At 37.9% G+C, this 24,406-nt stretch overlaps 1 protein-coding gene across 2 annotated transcripts in view; it reads right to left on the reverse strand.

Annotated features, from left to right (window-relative positions):
• trip4 (thyroid hormone receptor interactor 4) overlaps window positions 1-24,406 on the reverse strand; it is a 76,575-nt gene that overhangs the window by 18,131 nt on the left and 34,038 nt on the right. For both annotated transcript variants that reach the window (XM_026215902.1, XM_026215901.1), the window contains exon 12: window positions 19,769-19,871. In XM_026215902.1, the coding sequence (XP_026071687.1) occupies window positions 19,769-19,871 (103 nt within the window). The remainder of the gene's footprint in view (window positions 1-19,768; window positions 19,872-24,406) is intronic.

A 24,406-nucleotide genomic window follows, 5' to 3' on the forward strand; every position in this document is an offset into this window, starting at 1 on the left:
ATTCAAACATATATTCTCTAAAAACATTTTTACTAAAGATTCATATACCCCCTGGCTCTTAATGGACTGTATTGCCTTCCTGAGGAGTAACTGTTTTCCTCCTTTGTAAGAATTACGTAGGAGTCCCTGAGCTGTCCTCAGTGTGAAAACGTAGATCTCAAAAACGTTTAGTTATTTCTGGAAATGGTTCAAATATGCAGAAGATGCTGGAAACCCACTGAATGTGTAGGACCTGGAGAATTTCTCTGAAGAATAGTGGGCAGTTTAACGGCACAGAACGACCACAAGAGACTCGTAGTGTTAACGTTTTCCAGATTCTGCAAGGTCTATATAAACTGCAACTGTATAAATAATTTTAAACAAGTATAAATTATGTATAAATGTATTTAAAATACATTTGCATCTCCAGTGCCACCAATCTGAACTAGAAAAAATTAAGGACTTTTCCAAGCAGTGTTTTCCTCTCCATCCACCACTTCCTTGCCATTCACACCACTTTAGAAATATTAGGGAAATAAAATGGGCAGTGAATGCCGATTTACACAGACTTTAAACATTCATTGGGTGAAATGGGCTTTTAAATGTAAAATTACAACTCATTTTCTTTCTAAGACATTATTGGAAGCAAAACATTGCAAAACATCCCAACTGGTGCCACCTCAGACTCTTCAAAAAAATGAAAAATTCCACAAGTGCGGTTCTCAAAGTGTGAATCTTATACCCGGCGAACACAAAGCCTGTGGGGACTCAATGTAAACTTGAGCACTCAGGGCCTCTTCAGCTCACAGAGAACTAGTCCATACATGGGGAGACAGGAGTGAGGGCCCCTCCCCCACTCGCTGTAGGCCACAAAGACGACAGAGCTGGCTGCTGTGTTGGGGGTGAGCAGATCAGACTGCAGATTATCCTGCTGAGAGAGGTCTGGGCTCAGCCGAGGTGGCTACAGACAGCTCTCCGAGTGTAAATACACTTCTTTCAAAAGCACAACAATAAGCTCAACAAGAGCTATGGAGATTAAAACAAGCTCCACACAAAGCCGGGGCTAGCTGTGGGAAGCACTGAAATGTAAAACAAAGAGTCATTCTAAGCGCTGAGTGATTTCGCCATGGATTTTATCAGCAAATTTTCAAGGGCACTAGTACGAAATACTGCAGATAAGATAAAGATCTGATAATTACCATGAGGAAGTGTGTGTTTGTGTGTAACCTTAGTAATCAAGACAGCCTAGGTCCCTGAGGAACATACTGGAAAACATCAAAAGGAAATGACTCTAATTATCAAATGATCGTTTTCTAACAGTGGAACGGTTGTGATGTAGTTAGTCAATTGTTATTAATTGTTGGTGCCATGTACAAATTTTAACTGCAAGTATGACGTTTGTTAAAAAAAAAAATGCTTTATGACAAATGTAAATGATTTGTCTGCATAATGTTTTATTTGAATGGTATTTTATTTTAAATATGAAAATTTGAGTTCTCTTTTAGAACTAGAGTTCTAGCAGTATTGATTTCTAGTTATACATTATTGACGTAATCCTTGATGGGGTGCAACTGCATAGAGAATACTGGTACTTTAATGCCATTCTCTTAGTATGTATAAAGTCTTGAATATATAATTTTGAAAAAGTGCATATTTTAAGGTTTATTCTTTTTGACGTCTCACAGACTTCCATTGTCAGTGCATTATTTTATATTTTTGTTTGTTTGCACCAAGTGATCATAACCGCTTTGTGGCAAGCAATTTTGAACCTGGAATCAAACCGAAATAATGCTGTTCTATGATATGTTTCATGCCAGCTGTAACATTTCAGCCACAATAGTTACCAAAAACCAACAAATATGAAACATTTTGGGTCAAGTTTCCAGAACAGGACACATGTAAGCTGTCAATACCAGAGTACAAACAAATTAAAGGCTATAGTGAAATCAAACAGCTGAAGCACAATAGCCACTTTTCCACTGTCGGGCCAGTACAAGCCAGTGCTTTAAATGGGCTGGGCGGAGGTAATAGCCTTGGACCTGTAGCACCGAGAACAAAATAGCAATGCGTTGCCACCGCTGGCAAAGAAGTTCCGCTGCGCTTCACTAAAACCTGCCCTTTACACGCCTCTCAGAAACAACGTCACAACCCTATAATTTTACCAACAAAGAGAAGTTATCAGAAAACTAATAAGAAATAAGTCACAGGAACTAGCGCAATCACAAAACGAACATGATAAAAGCGGTTGTTTGTTTGCATGCTTTGTTTAATATTTAAATCCAAAATCATCAATGTTTTAGTATAATAAGTTATACATTAATAATAATTAATGTATCAGGATTGAAAATTAGTCACACAGAAATAAAGCATTATGAACATAGCCTGCTTATTCAGTCAAGTCTCTTTCTGTTTATTTGTAGTCACAATAGCCTATATACACATCACATTTAGAAATAATGCTCATTTCTATATTTTTTTATAAACGCTCCAGAACAAAAAACATTATATTTTTATGATAGGCTACGCGGAGCTAAACTCTCCAGACGAGACTTATGACAGATAAAATGTTACTAAATAAAAACACGATTGTGATCAAGAATAAGAAGCTGTTCAACTGGTCGCATTTACCATGTTTACAATGGTAACATTAATGGCTAGCGTGCACCGTTTTTTGCATCACTTCTAAATATTTCTGCCTTGTTTAGTGATTATAATCCACATCGGATCAAGTTATTTCAAACACTCGCTGCTGACTGAAAGGGAGTTTTGAGCTCAACTTACTTAAAAAGTCTGTAATGCTGTTTTTCCATTAACTTTCTGAAATGATTCGCAGTGCTGATGCTTTCCAGACGAGGAGAAACTCTGCCTTTGTTCATAACCACTCCTCTAGCCCCAGCTGGCCCGCTTTGGCCCAAGGTTTTCGTTGGGCCAAAAAAATGACAAGGCACGATCAAGCAGCGGAAGTGACAGTGGAAGATTTTCCAGCAGTGACCCACTCTCTTTTGTCGATTTTCTCTGATGCTACAGACCTTAATGTTTTTAAAAGAGGAAATACAGCTTGAAGGAGAACAGCTGATGCACTGCAGTATAGAAGCAGCAGCTTTTCCCTCCAGAGACAAGCATGAGTGCATTTCCAAATATAACCAAAAAGCTCTCCAATTACTCCAGTCACGATCTTGGTCTGGATCTTCAGTTCAAAACACTGTTTGATTGCTTAACAAGGTCTCCTCTGCCACACTTCGATTATGAGTCTGATTCAAATGGAACAGCACGTCCAGTTGCTTTCAAGTACTGGAGAAATTCTACCAGACAGTTTGAAAAAGGATTTCTCTTTGAAGCCCAATTAGAGGAAGGGAATGCCTGCCATGCCAGTCTGTTTGCAGCAGCGTTTTGGGGAAATTACAGCCAAATCTCAAGTCTCTCAAAGCAACACATTCCTCTTTTAGCTCAGGCAGTGGCTGCGGTTCAGGTAAAAGAGAGATAGTAAACATTAAAGATGACTAACACCAGTGCTGACTCTTTTTCAAGCTCTCCAAATGACGCCGAAATGGTTTCACAAACGACAACAGTGACATTCAGCAAGGTTTTATAATCAGCTTTGCAGCCAAAAAGGGGACACAATATATTATATAATCTAATCAGGCATGATGTGACAGTTTTCAGTGAAAAACTAATTTTATTCAGTGTTTTATTCATTCTAGTACATTTTTGTGAAACGTTTGCCTTAGGAACATTACAGATCTTCAATTTCAATGGTAGTCATTACATCACTTTCCTGCAACCTAAACCGTTACACTCTCATGGTTGGTTGGGACAAAAAATTTTTTAACAGAGAATTTATTTCTGGATGTTTTATTAAAGTTAGCAGTTGGCCAGCTGCTCAGAGATAAGCGCACATTATGACAGGAATATGGAGAAAAGTGTTGGGTAATAAAAGAGTGTGAAGAACTTAAGTAGCCAAAGCCAAACTAAAAGGTGTGAAAGCCTGGTCAGCACATGAGTTTTGGGTCAGACAGGGTAATGCACAGACATTCTGAGGGACAGTGGCCCAAATCAAGAAAATGGCACCAAGCCTCCCCACCCCTGGATGATTTCAAATATACAATCCCCATCTTGAAGCCATTATAATACAGCTTGACATTCAAGGTACATACACACACACACACACACACATATAACAGCACTCTAATATTCTTTGTTACTTGAAGATGTCAAAGTTAACTGGACAAAAAGTTTATAACTTTTTTTTTTTTGACTCAGATTCTAACGATCTACACTTTATTCTAGAATCTAGACTGTTAGGATAAAATTTAAATTGTTCACTTATTTTTTTAGGTTAAATCTTAATTTTCAGAATAATACAATTCCAAAATTATTATTATTAATATTATTATTACTATTTTTGCTGCATCATTAATATCTCTATTGTAAAAGATCATGTTGATAAATTTCAGTTCCCTCATGAAACTTCCAGATGGTGCAGACTAATAGGTCCTTAATGCAGGCTGGTAGCTAACATTTAAATAGTTTGGTTCTGTGTCTGCTGTAAACAAGTCTTGCAGCATGCTATCAGAAACCCTCCACCTCCCCCAGCTCCACATGTGTTTATTCTAAGGTTCATGTCTAGTGCTTGGCAACGATAAATTTTTTTTATCGCGATTATTCATCAAGGTACGGCACGGGACAACACTTGATGGGTGGGTAGAGACTAGTGTGTGGGATGTGGGAGAATAATTAGGGTGTGCTCACACTAGGCAGTCTTAAACGCACTGGAGTGTGTTTGACCCCCAAAGCCTGGTTTGTTTGACTTGTGTGATCGTTCCGCTTAAGGCTGGTTCACACGGCAGGATAATTGGGCCGATTTTAGCCCCGATTCAGCCCTTCCGACAATCTTAGGATGCTCCGATTATCGTAAAATAATCTGATCAAATATTCCTGCCGTGTGTGGTGTGTTAAGACTAATCTCCTCTGCTCGGAAGAATGTCGGGACCGCTCCGATCTCAAATCGGGGATATCCAACATGTTGGATTTATTTTGCCCGATTTCTTCTCGTGTGTGGTGTCCCCCGAGGACAAACAATCACGCAGCCTGTGGACTGTGGCGTGTAGCCAATCAGAAAGCGAGGTGACGAGGCAGTGATAGTACCGGGAAACAAAATCAAAACAGCCGGCGTATATAATATAACAAATACAAATAAAGTCGATGGGCATAACTACATCCACAACTGCAGTCCACCAGAGTACATGGAAACTAATATATGAACGTTTATTTCAACGGTTATTAATCTGTGTAGTACGTAACAACATTTCTATGAGATAAAACAACAACTTATCTCCATATCATGATATAGCAAGTATAGCCCATGCTCGCGTCGTCTCCACCTCTTTGACCATCGCCTTTTCTTATTTTTCTTATGTTTTTTTTTTCCCGTTAAAAACAAAGCACAAACTATGGCCACTGCATCCTCTTTGTCCGCCATGATTGTTTACTCTAAAGTCACGTTTGATCTCGAGGGATTTTGCGAGATTTCCCGTCTGACCTGGGAATGCTCGGGAGTCAAATCGGTTCGTGTGTGATGTGTTGATATTGCCGTGTGGCTGCACACCACACACGGAGCGACCAAAACTGTTAGACCCGTGATTTTTTATCGCCGTGTGTGGGGTCTCTCAGGTTTGGAAAATCTGCCGACAATTTTAAAATCGTCCCGTGTGAACCAGGCCTTAGCAGTCTCTGGCTCTGTTGGAAGAGGTGGGCCAGAGTGTGGTTCAGTTATATACAGATCAGAGTGTGAGCGCTAACCACGCTGGAGTGCAGATCTTCTGATATGTGCTGCATGACTGCATGAATATTTCTGAGCAGCAAAAGCAATAGATCTCTAAAGCGATATATTGTGAGAGGGATGGGTAATACAGTGTCCCATACGACTCAAAATAATAAACCACAAAGTTAACAAAATTATTCACTCCTCTGTGCTGAGGCACTTCTATGCTGTCGAGCTATAAGAAAACGTCCTATTTCCAATTTATAAAGTCATGATTACGAGCTCGTTGCGTTCTTTTCTGTTAAAAATAAAAGTGGACAATGGTTTGTGAATGCTGATGCTTAGCCTAAATAATCTGATTGGGAGCATCTCCTCCTGTGACCCATGATTTATCTGTATGTGTATTCAGAGTCAGTGAGCAATGGACCTTCATAATAAAAAAAAAAAAAAAAAAAAAAAACTGCATTAATGCGCAATAAAATAATTGTCGGCATTAATCATTAAAGCGTTAACACAATAATAATGTGTTAACTTGCCCAGCCCTAGTAATTTCATGTATGCCATTTACAATAGCATCATAGCAGATCTAGTCCACTAAGACCAAATACATCTAAATGAATGTCGACACAATGTAGTGAAATCCACAATCATACAGTAATCTACCCTGCCTACTAAAGGGGCACCTCAGCCACATCCCTGGGGTCAAAGCCCTGAGACTTGATTTGAGAGTAACGAGCACATAAGCCACGAAAATTGACCCAAGCATGCTAACATCACTGAGATCATCAATCAGGCAAACTGAACTGTTTGAATATCAATACTGAAAAAGGGCATTCAGAAAAGGTATGATGAGCCCTTACTGGGATATTTAGCATGAAATGTCAAATTGAATCAAATTATTTAAAAGGAAGCAGACAGGCATTTTTATTTCTATCAAGTTTCAGAGAAAAATGTAACTATAAACTGGGTGCCAGTTAAAACACCAAAACACAAATCTACATATTCTACTAATATCCATGTTAGAGCTTGTCAACAAAACTAAGAGCATGTTTGAGGTGCATAATACAGAGCTGCTGCTGTTGGCAGGTCAATGCAAGGGAGTGACTCTCACTACATGCTGAGAGCACGTGCAGCAGCAGCCAGGGCACCTTGGCTACATATGGTAGGGAATGTGTTAATGCAATATTCATGGCGAGCATGAGAGCAGAACACAACGCAGTACTGAGGATTCTCTAAAGTCCCTTTCACGATCAACAGAACAGAAATGCAGTGTGATGCACCGATGTTTTATTAAAGTTGCTTTATTAAAGTTGAGACTTCTGACCGCTAAGAAAATATGTAACTCTTTGTCACTGAATCTCTTGTACAGATTCTTGGTATAAAGATGTCAACTGATAACAAGTCATACCAACATGAAGCATAAATCAGGGTATCTGCAGGTTTTATAAGCAAAAATTTAAGACCTTTTAATACCTTTTTTTAAGGCCTGCACAAAAAATGCCTTCTAAACAGGGTAGGGAAATGTCTATGATAACATATTACACTGTAAATAACTTACACAAAAGTTTTATAAAATTATAAAGTGAAAAAAGTGAAGTGACATTCAGCCAAGTATGGTGACCCATACTCAGAATTTGTGCTCTGCATTTAACCCATCTGAAATGCACACACACAGAGCAGTGAACACACACACACACACACACACACTGTGAGCACACACCCGGAGCAGTGGGCAGCCATTTATGCTGCGGCGCCCGGGGAGCAGTTGGGGGTTCGATGCCTTGCTCAAGGGCACCTAAGTCGTGGTATTGAAGGTGGAGAGAGAGAACTGTACATGCACTACCCCCACCCACAATTCCGTCCGGCCCGAGACTAGAACCCACAACCCTTCGATTGGGAGTCCAACCCTCTAACCATTAGGCCACGACTTCCCCTTCACATTTCAGCCTTTAAACAACTTTTAAGAAAATGGAGTCAAAAGTATAAATTACTATATCAATTTAAACATACTGATTAACGTATAAATAAAATTTTACAGTCTTAATTGTTTAGATTTTTACAATGCGTTATCTTCTTGTCAATCCACCAGTTCACATTTACAACCCCGCTTGTGTGAGGCATAAAAACATGGGTTGATTTTCAAATTGACCTGAACGAAAACAGCAGACGGGCTTATTGAAAATGCAAATTCATTCTCTGGCAGCAGCTGGCACTTTTGGAAGGGCCCCGGTTAACCACAGTACACGAAGCATTGCTGCACCTGACTTTGAAACATGCAACGTTGCTGCTTAATGAAATTATAGCCTTTTGAAGTTTAATCATCACATTCAGCCATACTGCAATTTTTGTCTTTCCATCCCCAAATTGAAGACCTCTTCAAATCATAATTAAAACTTTCTTGTACCATTTAAGACATTTTATGGCCTTAAATTTGAAAACTAAATTTAAGAGTTAAGACTGTTTAACGACCCACGGAAACCCTGATAAATATACACATTAAAGTTTCACAGCAATCCTGATTTTACACAAACCTGCCTAGACAAGTCAAATGTTTTTTTTCCACCATCTACAACAGTGTATGTCAAGCTGTGCTGACGAATAATAGTATTGTACTTCTCCAGTTAGAATTGCACAATGAATAAATGGTCAAGGGATCACACTGCCTTTGTTTGGAAGACACTTAAGGAGTAATGCAGCATGAAGAGAGAAACACCCACTGATTTGAAGTGGTTACAACAAAGCTTTCATTTAATGTGTTGTGCTTAGCAACCTAGTATGTGATGTATGCTGTGATAGGGTTGCTGAGAACAGGGAAAAACAGTTAAAGATAGTATACATATACACACACACACACACACACAGAGAGAGAGAGAGATAAATACAGCTTCACTTGCTACAAACATCTACAGTAATTTAACCCAACACTAAGAAACCAAAATGCATTTATTAGTAGTATTGATCAAATGTTTTTAATGGTTTTAGTCCAATTTGTCCAAGTCAACAAACATGGGAATTGAAGGAAAAACTAGGGAAGAATGTTTCAACATCAACATCAAAGAAACAAGCTTAAAAAAGTGGTCAAAGGCAATACTTAAAGATGCAAGGTGCAAATGAGCAACAGCAGTAACCAGAGACCGGCAACTCGACTTTCATCTATGCACAGTCTTTCCATTTACTCCCACCATCTTCCTCTCTCTCGCTCTTGCATTAATTTTTCAAGAGCTTAAATGGCCATCTTGGCACAGGCTGAGGGCACAGAGTCAAGGGTTCCTACTTCCAGTAACAAAGTAGTAGATGTATTTGTCGACAGATGAGCCTGTAAAAACACACTTGACAACACCAAACCAAGATCTTGTAATCTTTGTCATCATATGGTGTGGGACTCCAGGACTCCCACACTGTTGCTAGCCCTCTATTGCAGTTGGCTACTGTGTAAATTAGAATTAAATTAAGATAAAGAAGAGGGCTCTTTGCCTCATATCATTATTCATACGTGCTGCAGTGGGAAAATTAAACCTCAGACAGCATGAGAAACATGGGAGCAGCTGGCAGCCCGCAATTAGACACGATCCCCATCGCTCTTCTCTGAGGACTTGGGCTCTCTAAGCAGAGAGGTCCTTACTGGTAACAAATGGAGGGCAACATCATGCCAGATCACCACAGATCTGCCTCTCAGGACCACAGAACTACTGCCATTCTTTGGGGGGCGGGGCATTAATTGTAAAGTGTGTCTTCAATGCTGAAATACTTTTCCGGCGTAATGAGTGGAGACAACCAAGTGAACCATTTGTAGATTCCAGTTTCTCTGAACAACTGAAGATGGGGGAGGGGACAATAGGAGCATTTGAAAAACATTCTGTGCAATACCACTTGGTGTCACTAGGATGCAAAAGTTTATTTTAATCTTTATTAGCGATTTGCCAATTCGATACTCAGGATCAGTCCAATACAGACCAATCCTTGAAGGATTGAGTATCAGTCGAAAGGGACCAATCCAAATCCGAAATGGACAATAATAATAATAAGAAGAAGAAAAATACTATAAAAGCACTATAAACATTTTCATGTACTGTACTCAAATTCTACATAACACAGCTTAATTTGAAAAACATACAGTATATTAGGATGTTACATTTATGTTCACAGAAACTATTTCCTCAATTGCAGCAATCAAGTAATTCTCCATTCAGCATTCAAACAGCACGTCGCATTGAGCTATGACCGAAACACAGTAAAACTCTTTTCAGTATGTTCCACTGTTCCCATTATAAGCATAATTGGAACATAAAGGTCTTTTGTTTAAAAGGACTTTATTTATTGGTGATTCTGAATGGTGTGGTACTCAATATCGGGTATCTGTTAGATGAGAGCACTGGAGTAGTGGAGTCATCATTCACACAGACAGCAACTAGAATTCAAAACCTTGATGAGAAAGGCTCAGTGCACTGCTGAATAGATGCAGTACTTTAAGTTTTGCCCCCAATCTTTCCTTTCTTTTTGCTCTAATCATTTCATAAAAAGTTTGGTTTGCCACTCAAAAAAAGCAATGTTGCGTTAAAAGCACATCACTGTGCCCTGAATATCCATTAAGTCACTGGAGCCTTCTCCACACAGAGAATTAATTAAAGAATCCAAGGAAAGAAAATTCCAAAGAAACACCATTTATAGTATGTATATTTAGGTAGTAATAACTAGCACAAATGTATTGTTCATAAGATTTCAAGAACATAGATACACTTGTAACACGTAAAACACAATTTGTAATTGTGTTTTTACATTAACGCCAGTTTCAACATTAACTAGGTGGAAACCCTTACAGCTGGGCCGCCGCTTTTAAACAACGTAAAACAAACAAGCAAACTATGCTTGAATAACAGGACCTGGGTCTCATGGAGTCATTTATTTTCATGTTAGGCTGAACTATGTTTGAAATGAGAACTACATCTCCTTCAATTCTTAGCCAAATACCAACCGCATTCTTGGATCATCGCTTGAGTACACAGAACCTTCAAAGGCTTCCTTGCCGTTTTTTTTTTTTTCTGGCACTCGGTCTCCCCCCATTCCCTTTTCACATACACATCTTTTATGTATTTACGTATTACTCTTTTTAAAAGCTAGCAAGACTTCTTAGCACTGAAGGGTTGTATCACAGAGACTGATATACAAGCGTATTAAACCGCTTGTTGATATTTTGATCACACACCACGATACGAGTGAACAACCTTGTGTGGCAGCCTGGAAAAGTGGTCAGCAATTAAACTCTAAAACTCTATTCCACGTGGCCTCCAGGACACCTCTCAAAGTATACTACATTTGTTTTCAGTTACTAGGAAACATTAACAGATCTTATTCAGGGTAAACGCCACATTTAATGTGACCCGAATGAAAACAAGGCTGTGAGGATCAGAAGTAGGAATATGAATGTCCATTCAATGGGTTGTGTGGTCTTAAAGATGCCATGAAAACTAAAAGTGTTGTGTGTTAGCTTTGTACTAATGCTAACAATTTATAATCTTTTCTACATTTGCACTAAGGTACACAACAATACAACCTATTAAAATGAGTGTATTTCTTAGAGCCTCATTTAATTTCTGCCAATTTCTAAAGCAAAAACTCAGCCAACACAACAGTTTCCCAAAAACATTGGTTTGCTCTGAACATGAAAATGTTACATAATGTCTTCTGTTCACCCACTTAAAAAAGGGGGTGGTGTAGTGAGTACTGGATGGTTTCTGGCTCAAGCCTCATAAGGAACCGACATCACTGTGTCCTTGTAAGGCACTTAACCCAAGGTTTCTCCAGGGGAATTGACCCTGTAATAATATAGGGACACCATGATTGTGCCAAGTAGGACAAGTTCCTGGAAAAGCATTAGGTTAGGGGAGTGAAAATTCAATACACTTTTCCATCCTTTCTCCACTTCCTAAGAATTCAACAAGATAGCTGATATATTTAGACTGTTTACACATTTTTCTGTTCTTTTATTCATTCAGAGGGTTTGCATTCAATTTTGAGACTCTAATATCCTTTATTTTTTTTTTACACCTGGCATTAGTGTTGCACGGTGCACCGATACTTCAAAAGTATCGCGATTCTCGGAAATTAAAAAGTCACGATACCTAAATTTATTAGTATCGATACTTCAAAGAATGACTGCGTTCTAGATTTGAAAGAGACGTATTTCATGTTGGTGTGTGCAACGCACGCTTCCAGTGCCTCCCCATGGACCTCTGTGTGTTTTATCCTCACGCAAGCAAAAAAGCACTACAGCGAGCGAGATGCCTGCATTAGTGGCTTTACTAAACTGATTTGGCTTTACTAAAATGTGTGCATAATCGCATTAAATAGTTTAAATAAGTTGCTCAGAAGAACAAAGTACGAGGTTTTCTTGCATAATTAACATTTTAATTGTTTGGTCATATATAATATTCACATTAATCGGGGATTAAACGTGGAGTTATGTTCTGTATGCTAAATATGAAAACGAGCGTATCTGCACAGCACCTATAACTGCGCTTTGTATCTGCTGATTGCTGATCGAGATTTACATGCTTGGCTAACTGACCCTGTATACTCATTCATTTTGTTCATAAACGAGATGTATCAGTCCATTCAACTCATTCACGCATGAGAAGATCTCTCGATCTCGTTCAGTGAAGGGCGGAATCGTTCACTACATTCAACAAATCACATGCTCCGTCACATCTTGAGTTTGACAGGATGAAAAAGTTCACAGAGCTGTTCACGAGCTGCGCATGCGCTGCTAATAGCGCCGAGCTCGCGCTTCTCCGCTGAGTCCGCTCGCGCGCTGCTGTGGAGGGAGGAGCTTCAGTGAACAAGAAATATGGGTCTAGTAGCAACGTATCTTCCGTGATGTCCCCGATGCGCGGGTCGGGGTGGGTAAAGAAATGTTACTTTATTTGCGGGCTGGGGCGGGCCAAATTATTTCATAAACGCGGGACCCACGGGTTGAAAAAAAACCCGACCCGCGCATCACTAGGCTGCACGTGCGGGCACAAGTGATACTGTGGCCGCCGGTCCATGACTGAAAGAAAAAGATGACGCTCATTAAAGCTCACTGGCTGAGTTTTCTCCTCTGAAAGAAAAGCTTGCACAACTGACAGAAATTCAGAATAAGTTACAATATCTGAGATATTGCTGCTAAATTTTATTTGCTTTTTTTTTTACTTGAATGCCATTGCTTAAATTGATATTATTTATCTTTTGACATTTAATCTTCTGAGTTCATAAACATTGTTTAATATAATCGCTGTTCATATTTTTTATTCAAAGTTCAGAATCAAGATAAATTTATTACTCTTATGTTTCTTATGATATCTGAGATAATGCTGCTAAATGTATTTTTTCTTTACCTTGAATGTCATTGCTCTATTTTATTTTTTATATTTTGATATTTCATATTTTGTTAATTTTCTTTATCTGCTGTTCATATGTTCATTTATTAGTGTGTTATATGATTAGAATGTTGTCCCGGTTTTAAAATAAAGCACATCAATGATATTTGAGAATGTATTTTCCCATTACAGGAAAAGTATCGAAAAAGTATCGAAATCGCAATTCTTGACTAGGTATCGGTATCAAAACAATAATTTTGGTATCGTGACAACACTACCTGGCATATACCGCAAAATGGTTCTCATTTGTGTTTGAATATGATTCACCCATGAGTGAACGTCATGATTCAGTTCACCGAGAAGAGAAGACAAAAATGCAGAAGACCTCAGTTGTGTGGGAGCACTTTAAATTGAGTGAGGACAAGACAAAGGCAGTGTGTCAAATATGCAATTCGAAACTGACCTTCCACAACAGCATATCAAGCAAGTTCTGTAAGAAGTATGCCTAAAGTATATTGTTGGTGTAAAAAAATAAAAATAAACTACTTTTATTCCTCCCTCCATGTTAATCAGTAATTGTACAAATGATAAAAATGTGCACTTAATTTGCTTGGAATATTCTTGCGAATACTGCAGTCATAAAAAAAAGTACAGTAGCCCAGCCTAATAATAATTTGTCTATATTAAAATTATTGCTCTTAACAAATGTGTGTGTTTTGTATCACTAGTGCAGTATCCGTTCTCTGAGCATTTAAGCCCTGTCTGCGCAAGGCGCGCCGTTTCATGCTTGCGCTGTTCTGTAGTTTATTCAAAGTTTATTCATTCTGAACGTGTCGCGTGTCCATAATGCATCAAAATGTGCCCTCCCTTGGGTCAGCAGCAACACACCCGCCACATGTGAAATCGATTTGATGAACGGTTCTTGACATAATAAAAATGCAAACAGACAAACAGACAGAGATTCCTGCCTTTATTACATTGTGTCTACACTGGACATGACAGTTGCTATGTTGCACTGCAACAGCTAAAGTCTGTCTACACTGAACGTGACAAAGCGACCGTTGAAAATCATTTGAATTTTATGTCATAAATAGAATGCGCCGTATCGGGTGTAGACACGGTGTTGAGAGAAGAATGTGTTCGGCCCACTGATCTATATATATGACTGGATCGCTCACCGCGTTCTAAACTGCCAGTGAAGCCACCGGAAGTGTTCGATCCACCATCTTATTAATCCCTACCAGCAGAGAGACCATTGAGTCACATGCAAACTGCTGAACTAAAATCACCCGCTTTGAAGCAAATCAGGATTAGTTATGTTATGTGTATGTAAATTAATGTTTACTTCAGATGTTATTTGCAGTGTTCTTTTTGGGCAGGATAAGCAATATATTTAAATCGTTTAGGTGGGTGTGTCTGCTGTGCACTGACGATGCAACACAAAATATTTCTGTATGAATATAATTGTTCCGGAATTATTAAAGTTGAACGTATTAATATCAGAAATGGATTTGAATATATTTCAATGAATAATACAATTATGTTGTTAATATTGCTCTATAATGTAATGAAAAGCTTAACTTACTATATTGGAAATAAAGCTTTATGTCTTTAAATCCGTACTGTATATGGTCAATTATTTCTCTGAATAAATTCAGATTTCAGAATGAGCACTTTGTTGTTTGTAATATATGTTGAGGTCGTGTCCCTCTGATGTTTATCATGTTCATGATGTTCGCTACTGTAATGAACGTAGCTAATATTTAATAATTATGGGAAATTCCCGACATTTAAAAAATAGCCGTTTACATGCCTAGGGTGTTTGCATTGTAAGAATGTACGGAGATAATTCAGATTTATAAACACTGACTTGTTAGGTGATATTTTCTCATTAAAATCATACAGTTTCCTATTAATTCAATAGAACGTTTTCGCACACTAGGGATTACCAATATGGCGGCTCCGTGGCTTCACTTTCATGACGTCATGAGCAATCCAGTTCTATTCTATAGATCAGTGGTTCGGCCCCCTCCCTCTAAAGCTTAGAATATTCTGTGTTGATTACTGCTAAAGCTTCAAAGCTCAAAAAATGGTATTCGTTCCAGCTTTACTGAATTCCACTGACAGGAATGTTCTTCCAGGACTAACAGAAGTTGTTAAGGAACATATCGTACTTGGCAATTTAATACCTAGCAGGGCCAACACAATCTACACCGCACAACTCTGCATTTTCATTCTTTGCATGTTTTTTGTGTAAATACTTTGATTCACAAATCCATTTCACTCATCTACAACCAAAATCAGCATAGTCAATGCCAAAAAAGTCCTTGAAAAGATTCCTACCAGCTAAGTTGTTTTGGATAAACACATCTGCTGAGTGACTCCTTATCGACTAGCATGCAGTATTGTAACTTCTGTGCAGTGTCTGTAAATTGTGATTTCAGGTGATGTACATTCACCTTTTTCCCTGTTTGTGGACCACTGTCACTGCTTTGAGTTTAAAGGGCAAAGTGGGGGAGGGAGTCCTTCTCTCGGCACTGAAGTCCTCTTGTTCATTGCACGCTTCTCATTCACATTAGTGGAGCAGCCAGTTCCCAGCTGCCCATTAGCTGTGTGACAGATCTGTAATAAACACAGCCTGTCACCTCTGAAGCCTGCTGCACATTTCCTGGGTAATATATAACCTCCCCAATACACATACCCATCCCCCACCGAAAGACTCAATAGACCTGAAACCCGATTTCTGTCGAGCATCCCAGCAGCTGCTGAAGCAAGAAATTCCACCGCACCCAGATAGCCCTGGAAAATACATGAATATAAAAAAGGACTCCATGAATAAATCAAAACCTCTCTTTTTACTCAACCTATGGAAGAGAATGAAAAAAGGCAGTGGAGAAATGAATGGGAAAAAAAAACAAGAAAAAAAAAGAGTACTGCAGGGAGAAAAAGAAAGGGCGATAAGAGTAGAAGGCTGTCAAAAAGCTCATGGCCTCAGGTTACTGTAGTATGATTTTGGGTAATTTTGCACACTTTTCTACACCGAGTGTGTGGGACAATCTGGCAGAATTCTGCAGAATGGATTTAAATATGGTAAAAAGTGTTAAAGGGGCTGAGAGATCTAAGTAGGAAGAATGTTTTACATGACAAAAAAAAAAAAAAAAAGTGTCATACCAACATTATCAATGATATAGCGACACGATGGCGTATGGTGGATATACATTTCCTAGTGCGCACAACAGCAACAACACAAACCCAATAGGTGTGTTCGACTAAAAGCAGCGCTGTGCATTCTGATCGGTGTATTTCAACCAACTAGACCAGCATAAAAAGACGGCCTGTGCATCATCACGAAAGCTTATCAATTGCATGTGTTTAAAACATTGCCAATTTAAACATTCAAATCAGTTTAAAGAATTCAAACATAAGACGCAGAAAAACTCAACTGTGAGTTCGTACAGCATGCATGCAGAAATCTACAGCGCTTAAACATCAAATTGAGTTTTGTCTCTTCTTGCTCTAAAAATGACAAATGAAACAATAACTCTAAAGTGTGAAAGTCAGTAGCCTATATTTTTGTGGTATCAACATTTGTAGATAAAGTTGCCCTTAAACGGCATGAAAAAATGTAAACTAACTATGGTTGTCGTTTTACATTCTGGTCAGACAATCTCCTCCTGGTTTAAGTGGACAGTTCTTGCCAGAATAAACTGCCAAGTGAACCAGACATCATGCCAATAGTCAGAAGCCAGGCTATACATTTTTTTTTTTTTTACTGTTTATTAAAATAAAGCTTATTTTAATACAGTACAGTTGGTTAATCCAGACAAGTGTAAAGTGGTTTCCTTTAAGGAAATAAACAGATCATCTACTTCAAGTCTGTCCTTCGGCAAAGCATTTCAGCACAGCATGCTAGAAGCTGGGATGCATATTATTAATTCATGCAGCTTGCAAGGCACACTTGTTTGGATTTTGAAGCTGTATTGATTCGAAAAAAGCAAGGAGAGAGAGAGAAAACCTTTGGCCTTTAAAAGGCTAGCATGTAACTGAATCACTGATGAGTGCTTGCAATATTCACACAAGGCTGAAGCCGCTCGTCAGGATATCTCCGATAGCTCCAAATAGCAAAGATGACCTTCAGTGCAGAGATGAAATGACAGGATAAAAGATTCCAGTGCCTGCTGAACAGAAACCTCAGCACCCGCACAGTTTCTAATATGGTCATTTTAATCAGCGAATGGAAATTTTGTTGTAATGGAACAACAGAGTCCAAATTTCCCACATCTAAATGTCAGCAATTCCATCAACAATGAGGGGTAGATGGATGGTGTTCTATTATACAAGTCAGTTTTCTCTAATAGCGTTGTTCTCTGAGACCGCAAGCATCTTTATGTGATTGCTCATCCATATATCAATTAGCTGTTGGGATGATAGGGGAAAGACATGCAGGAGAAAATGGCTAGTTCAACAAGGTTATTTACACTGTGCGGTCTTGTATAATATCTCGTTTTGGCATGTAAGTCTTTTTAATACTTAAATTGTGATTTGCATTTGAAATTTAGATTTTTTTGTTTTTGTTTTATTATGTTTTATATTAACTTTTCCGGCTCACAGGCCTTCTTCGGTGTGTCAGGACAAAAAGTGTGACACCTTGACCCTAACGTTGGATAAACCGTGGAAGACACGGGGGAGGTAAAGGGCAGGACATCTCTGTGGTGACGTCTTACTCTTCACTGCTCTCTCAGCTTATCAGTCCATATCTCCTCCCCCATTCACCCCGTGAGGAGTTCACAGAGTTCAGCTCTCCTGAGAGCTCTGGCAGCTTAGGAGAGAATGAAAATGAATGGGAAACGGTGGCTAGACACAAGGTCAAAATGGATATAAAAATCTCCATTACGATATGAAAAGCTGGTGGAGGAAGGAGGGAGCTTTGAATGTCAGAGGATTGCTTTTGAGGGCCTGGTTTTGTGCTTCCTTTATGTGAAAACAAAAGACCCCGAAACAGTAAGTCACCAATGCTCTTGTAAAAGCAAATCACCAATGCTTGTCAGAGACGCTTTCCACCTGAGAAATCAGGCATTTACTATCATTGAAGTTACATAATTAATTGATTAATTTTTATCTGAGAAGCTAAGCAGGTTAAACAAAAAAAAGAATGTGTAAATGTGATTAAGGAGGAACCGTCACGCAGATACTATGCAAGTGTGAAATACTTCCAGTCTGTACTGTGAAATAACACCACTGTTGACAGTCGAGCTGCTGTGAAGAATGACTGGGAAAATGGCACTAAACAACATTAGTTAAGAGCGGAGATTTCCTGTGAACATAACTGTAGATCAAAAGCAATGCATTCATATAGGCGTATTTGCAGGTCCAAACTGATGTTTCTATTCTAATAAAGGTCTTTTTTATGCTGTCTGGTAACAAAACTTGGGTCATGTGACTGGAACAAGGAGGGCCATCGTTCTTAGAAGAAAGTTCACATTCATCCGTTAGCAATCCTATTCATCTCAAAGGCACTTGCTCAGCTGGTGCAGGACCTCCCAGAAGTCAGCACCATGTGACTTATCCCGCTGAAGTTGGTCGATGGCACACAAGAACGTGCACAGAGTAAATCCTTCAACAGCTTCTGAGCTGTGATGGCAAACCCAGGGAAAATGATCAGCTGGAGTAGCTGTTCAGACCAACAATTATTTGTAATTATTTGTTAATAACCTTCTTCAATCAAACAATTTTAAACAATCAATTTCCACAGTACTACCATGGGTTTTCCATGGTAAATTTGTATGGTTGTCTTTCCAAACTAAGGCAAATCAAATACGCTACCATTATTAATGGTGTTGCCTAAAGATGTGATCTGTGATGGGAAAATAGGTCTGCATAAATCAAGTGAATGAACACCTTGATCATAACCAAAGGGAACTGAAGATAAATGATGATAGTGAGGACAACAATAAGCATTAACTAATAAGAACAACCAGCACAAGACATGAAAATAATTATCTTGTGTGTTCCAGGGAAGTTTCACCACCAACACTGTACATCAAAGAGTAAACAAACATCCACAAAAGTGATTATGAAAATAATATAGATGATGTGCAACATCACAGCTCGGTTTCAGAACCTAGTGAGCTGCCTCAATGCCTACTGTCTAGATGGGCACAAGTAGTTTCACACTGGACAATCATTTTTTTTTGAGTTTGGCATTATCAAGTTGCTACACTAACATCATGATACTGATGTCATGGAAATATTATTTAAAATCATTACTGCCCTTGCCTCGGCTAACAAATTTATATTTTCCCAAGGTTTGGTGCAATGCACTGTTGAATATATATGACTAATATATAGTACTGTGTAAAAGTATATTCACAAAAACATTTGTTTTAAAATATTTTGTTTAGTGTGACAAAATGGCTTTTGCAAATATTGTATACATGCCTGGATGTAATTAAACATCTTTAAATCAAATTTTGTAAGCATCTTAGAATTTGGTTCAAAAGTATCTTATTGGGAAGCATAATGACGTTGCCTACCTTTGTGTGTGTAGTGGCCTATATTATCCTTAAAATTGCTGCCCCCATAGGCTGCTCACTAGGTTTATTGCACATGTCTGAATGTGCATCTGATAGTGTAAAAAGAGTCAGGCACATGAAGAGAGGCAGAAGGGACTTACAAATCTTGTGTTTCCCTTTCATGGGAAATTTCACCAACAACTCCTGGGGGTTGGAGCAAATGAAGACAAATGGAGAAGTCGACTCCTCACTGATCTTGGGATACTGAAAAGAGAGAGAGGAAACAATGAGCTGATTTCAGTCACTTGGTTACCATGCACAGAAAGCACAGCGGCTTTGAAAGGCTTCTTTTCCTCGTAATTGATAGGAAGCACACAGGAGAGGCGAAATTGACTGGCACTTTCATAAGAAAGGTGACATCTATCTAATCTGTCGGGGGAAGGCACAGGTCATCTTATTTCCTCCCGACCATCAGAGAGTCGTATGATTGTATCAGGGCATTCGAGAAGCACAAGCTTTTCACAACACTATTTCCTCCCCCCACACCAACACTAAAAGAGAGCTTGACACAATCAGGGCTTTTAAGAGCGCTGCAGATAGGAGGTCCCTCTGCAAACTTGAGTTGTCTCGCAGGAGATGTGGATAAATTCAGTCACTGCTAGATTTCCTTACACTCGTGTTGTGATACGCCTACATATCTGATTGAAATGCTTGTTGGGAAATGTCGCTTCAAGATCAGCAGATGAAAGGTTGAACATTTTACTTCTAACTCAAACATTATAGTATATAAGGTTAAAATATAGAAATGCATACCAACATTAAATATTTAATAAAATAGGAGGGAAAATTATGTAAGTGGTCAACAATTCTTTTTGGCTTTTCGAAGCATTTTTATAACCTTTCATAAGTTCAATTAAACAGTGTGACAAATAAAAGGAACCTTATGTTGTTCATTTCAAAGGGCGTGCATTTAGAACATGGTCCATATCCATATACCAAAATGGACATATTGTGTAAAATGCCCTTATCATTAAAACAAATAAATACATAAGTAAATAATTAATATTAAATAAATACGATTTTTTTTTTGATACTTTAGACTCTACTTGAGTATACATCAGTGTAAAATCTGGGTTGCCAAGTAAAACCAGTTAAGAACCACTGGGTAAAACAAGCACACAGACAGCCATTACACACATTACAGTAATATAATTCTTGGAAACCCTGAACTCATAAAACAGAACAGCTGCAACATCAGAAGCAGCGGTTGTTGGTGTGCAGAAATGAAGTCAATATTGATAATAATCTTTAATCGACGTCATTGTTTTTGAACCTGGCTTCTAACACTGTGGATGCAAAATCTCCACCTTGACTCTAACGTCAAGAAACTAATGGCTTATTTGAAAATACAATAAATAATTTACTGTTTATTGTGGGAAACTGGTGTCTCTACAAATAGCAAAACTGTTTGCTTAACTACATTTCTCAGTGAGCTCGCATAGTTGCTGTTTTTGTAATCATGCAGCTTCTCAGTAGCAAAGCTATTTTATTGATTAGCAGCAGCTGTCTCGCATTATAATTTACTTTGTTTCTTTGTTGGCTAAATCATGTATTAAAACCAATTAGAACAGTACCGGTTGACAATTTTTTTTACATTTACTATTTATAAAACAAATGTTAAGTTGCTTCAATGTAACAAGCTAATTTACCATATAGCTTGCAGTTTAACTAACTGCTTTCTTCAAAGGATAACTTTCACCTTATTTTGGCTTTTTCTGTATCAATACTGCAGCCAATACACCCGAAATATAAAAATCAGCCTTACCGCTCATTGCAGAGAACATTTAAAGTCAACACGAAACCCATTTTACTTACAGAATATTTTATTTAATTCCGAAATGGTACATTCATGAAGTAAATAAATGGTAAGATTTTTATCCACGTGGATCCAACTGAAATTTGTAAACAAGGTGCTCTATAACGGAATAGAGCAAGGTCAAATAAGAATTTGAGAAAATAGCATCTAAAAAGTTTACTATTAAATTAATTTGTATTTGTTTTTCTATAAGTTAACATTATGCAACAGCCTGCATGGCCTAAATGACATAAGCGGAAACACAAAGATATGACTCTGCAATATGATAATATATATCATGGTGATAATATAAATTATCTATCATCTGAGATTGTGCTATATTTTTTATATTGAGCAAATGGAAATAAATTTGAGGCATGCTTGATGTTAAAAATGGTTAAGCACAATGAGCAGCAAAAAAGAGAACTCAACATGGACATCGTCCTGTTGGCATCGGCCAACAAAAAAAATTCCAAATCACTCCAAAACCCATTAGTGAATGAAATCGGTTGGGAAAGAAAGCAAATGTGTCAATACATTGGATCTTTGCATTCAGTCTTAATGTGACAGCTGCCTAACATACCTGCTGCTGTCTGTGTCATTAATCGTAAATCACACAACAAAAGAAAAACAGAAAATAATTTAACTTCGCTTTATCATGAATCTGTAAATTTAATGCAATAAAATGGAAATGTATATGTATAATACATATATATGCATGTGTTTATTCAATAGTACCTGATCACTGTTACTGTAAAACTGACACCAATGTTTATTTGATTTTTATAATTAATTTAAATAGGTTTTTGTCCTACTGTGCTTCTTAGTTCTTATTTTTGATGACAAAAACAAAACAAACAACAACAGCAAGAATTGTGAAATAAAATGTGTTTAGGAAGGGGAGTGAATTATAGAGATAATTTCTTGTTTTCTTTGGATAAATGTGCACTGAGAAATTGTGCACAATGAAACCTGGAACATGTATTTAAAAAACGTAAATAGCTTCAATTTTGATTTCTTGCTGAAATATCAGACAAAAGCATATTTTTTGAAGAATTTTAATGGGATAAATAACTGCAGAGTGCAAAGATTAAGCATGTGGGCTAAGACTCATTTAAAAGGATGACAGATTGCCTGATGGTCTGGTGGGAGGATTACTGAACAAAAGACTAACAGCACTATTTCTTAATAGCTTCCTTGAATGCTATGCCTCAGTCTTCTTATTTGTAAGACACCCTTCATAAAGCCTCTATATGTATCTCAAACTAAACAGTGAATAGAGGATTTTCTTTATTTTACAACGGAACTAATCTCAAATTCAAGCTAACTGCCTTAACAAAAGAAGCCTATAGACACAATGGAAGGTATATATATGGCTAATGTTCTGAATCTAATAATCCTGATCAAAGAATGAACTCAAAAACATTTCCCTTTCATCGTTCCATGGTTAATTAGGATTTAATGCTGCTGAACTGAACTGGCCAGCTCTCCCCTCCCCCGCATGACAGTTTCAATACCTGACTAATTGAATAGGCATGTCACATTCACATCCATCCACTGAACAAGGGCTTAGAATCAAAAGCTTCAGTTGTATCATTGAGATAAGATACAATCTGAACATCAGTCATTAAAGTAATATTGTGGGTTAAATTTACCTTAAGCTCTATGGACGCAGGAGTAGCTTGCAATTCATTAGAAAGTACTGTTGGCTTGTTCTGTTGCTCTTCCGTTTTGGAAGTCTTGGTTTAAAGCAGAAATTAAGCTTGAATTTTTGCTTTTAAGTTCACTATGTAAGGTGAATGAATTTGTGGTTATGCAATATCAATTTTTATGTGTGGAGATTGCCAATGGCATTAGTGTGTGGCAGGACTAGCTGTTAAAATATGGCAAATGGTGACAGTGTTTAAGAAACCTGTTTGGATTGGAAACGGTCATTATAATTGCAATTAAAAATATATATCAGCTTTTAAGGAATTCTGTTATCATTTACCAACCCTCAAAATTCCATAAGTCTGTGCACCATATTATAAGTCAGTATTACCCTTCTAATGCTAAATAATGGATTTGTATGAGAAACAGACCAAAATTTCAAGTGGTTATTCACTGAAAGTCTCAACCTTTCTTAAAGCATTCATGACTTTCACAATGTTCTTGTCTCAAGTTGAATGCAAAGTCGTAATTTCATTTAATCGGTTAATCCGCTTTATGAAACTGGCATGAATGATTTATTCACCAATCTAACAAATCTATTTCTCAAGTTTCTCATGTCACTGACCAACTAACAGCTCATTGGATTGGAAAATTGTCTGAGAATAATTACTTTATTTTTGGTTTATCACACAAAGCTATTGTATATCTTCGGAAGACTGGGAACATCGATACTTCCACAATACTTTTTTCTCCTTGTATACTTGCCTATTTTGAAGCTTAAAAGCTCCAGTCCCTATTCATTGTCATTGCATGGAAAAGAGTGAAAGTCAATGAAACACAATGAAAGTCACATAAAAAAACAAAACAAAAGGTGAACGAATAACAACTGAATTTTTATTTTGGTGACCTATTGATTTAAGTGAAACAATCAAAAGTGTGACAGTAGCATATTTCCATGCTTTTTGGTTTTGGACGATTGTCTGCTACTGTAAGCTTCTAATGCAAGGAGTATTATTGTGCACACATTTTCTCTGCTTTTAAATATTGAAGAATGAGTTGATGGTACCTGTTGCGGCAACTGACATCATGCCACAAATGCGTTTAACTAAGCTTAAAATGCATTGAACCCACAAAAACTCCTTTAAAACGGAAAACATCATCCAAAAGCCCTTCACCGTAGCACATTTAAGACAGCTCACACCATGTCTACATGTCTTCCAAAACACTCATCCAGTGGAGTGCAAAATGTGTGCACAGCCACAACTATGCTGACAGGGTGCCAGATAAGTGGAAA

This window comes from Carassius auratus, chromosome 32 (assembly GCF_003368295.1).
Source record: "Carassius auratus strain Wakin chromosome 32, ASM336829v1, whole genome shotgun sequence".
Lineage (NCBI taxonomy): Eukaryota > Metazoa > Chordata > Actinopteri > Cypriniformes > Cyprinidae > Carassius > Carassius auratus.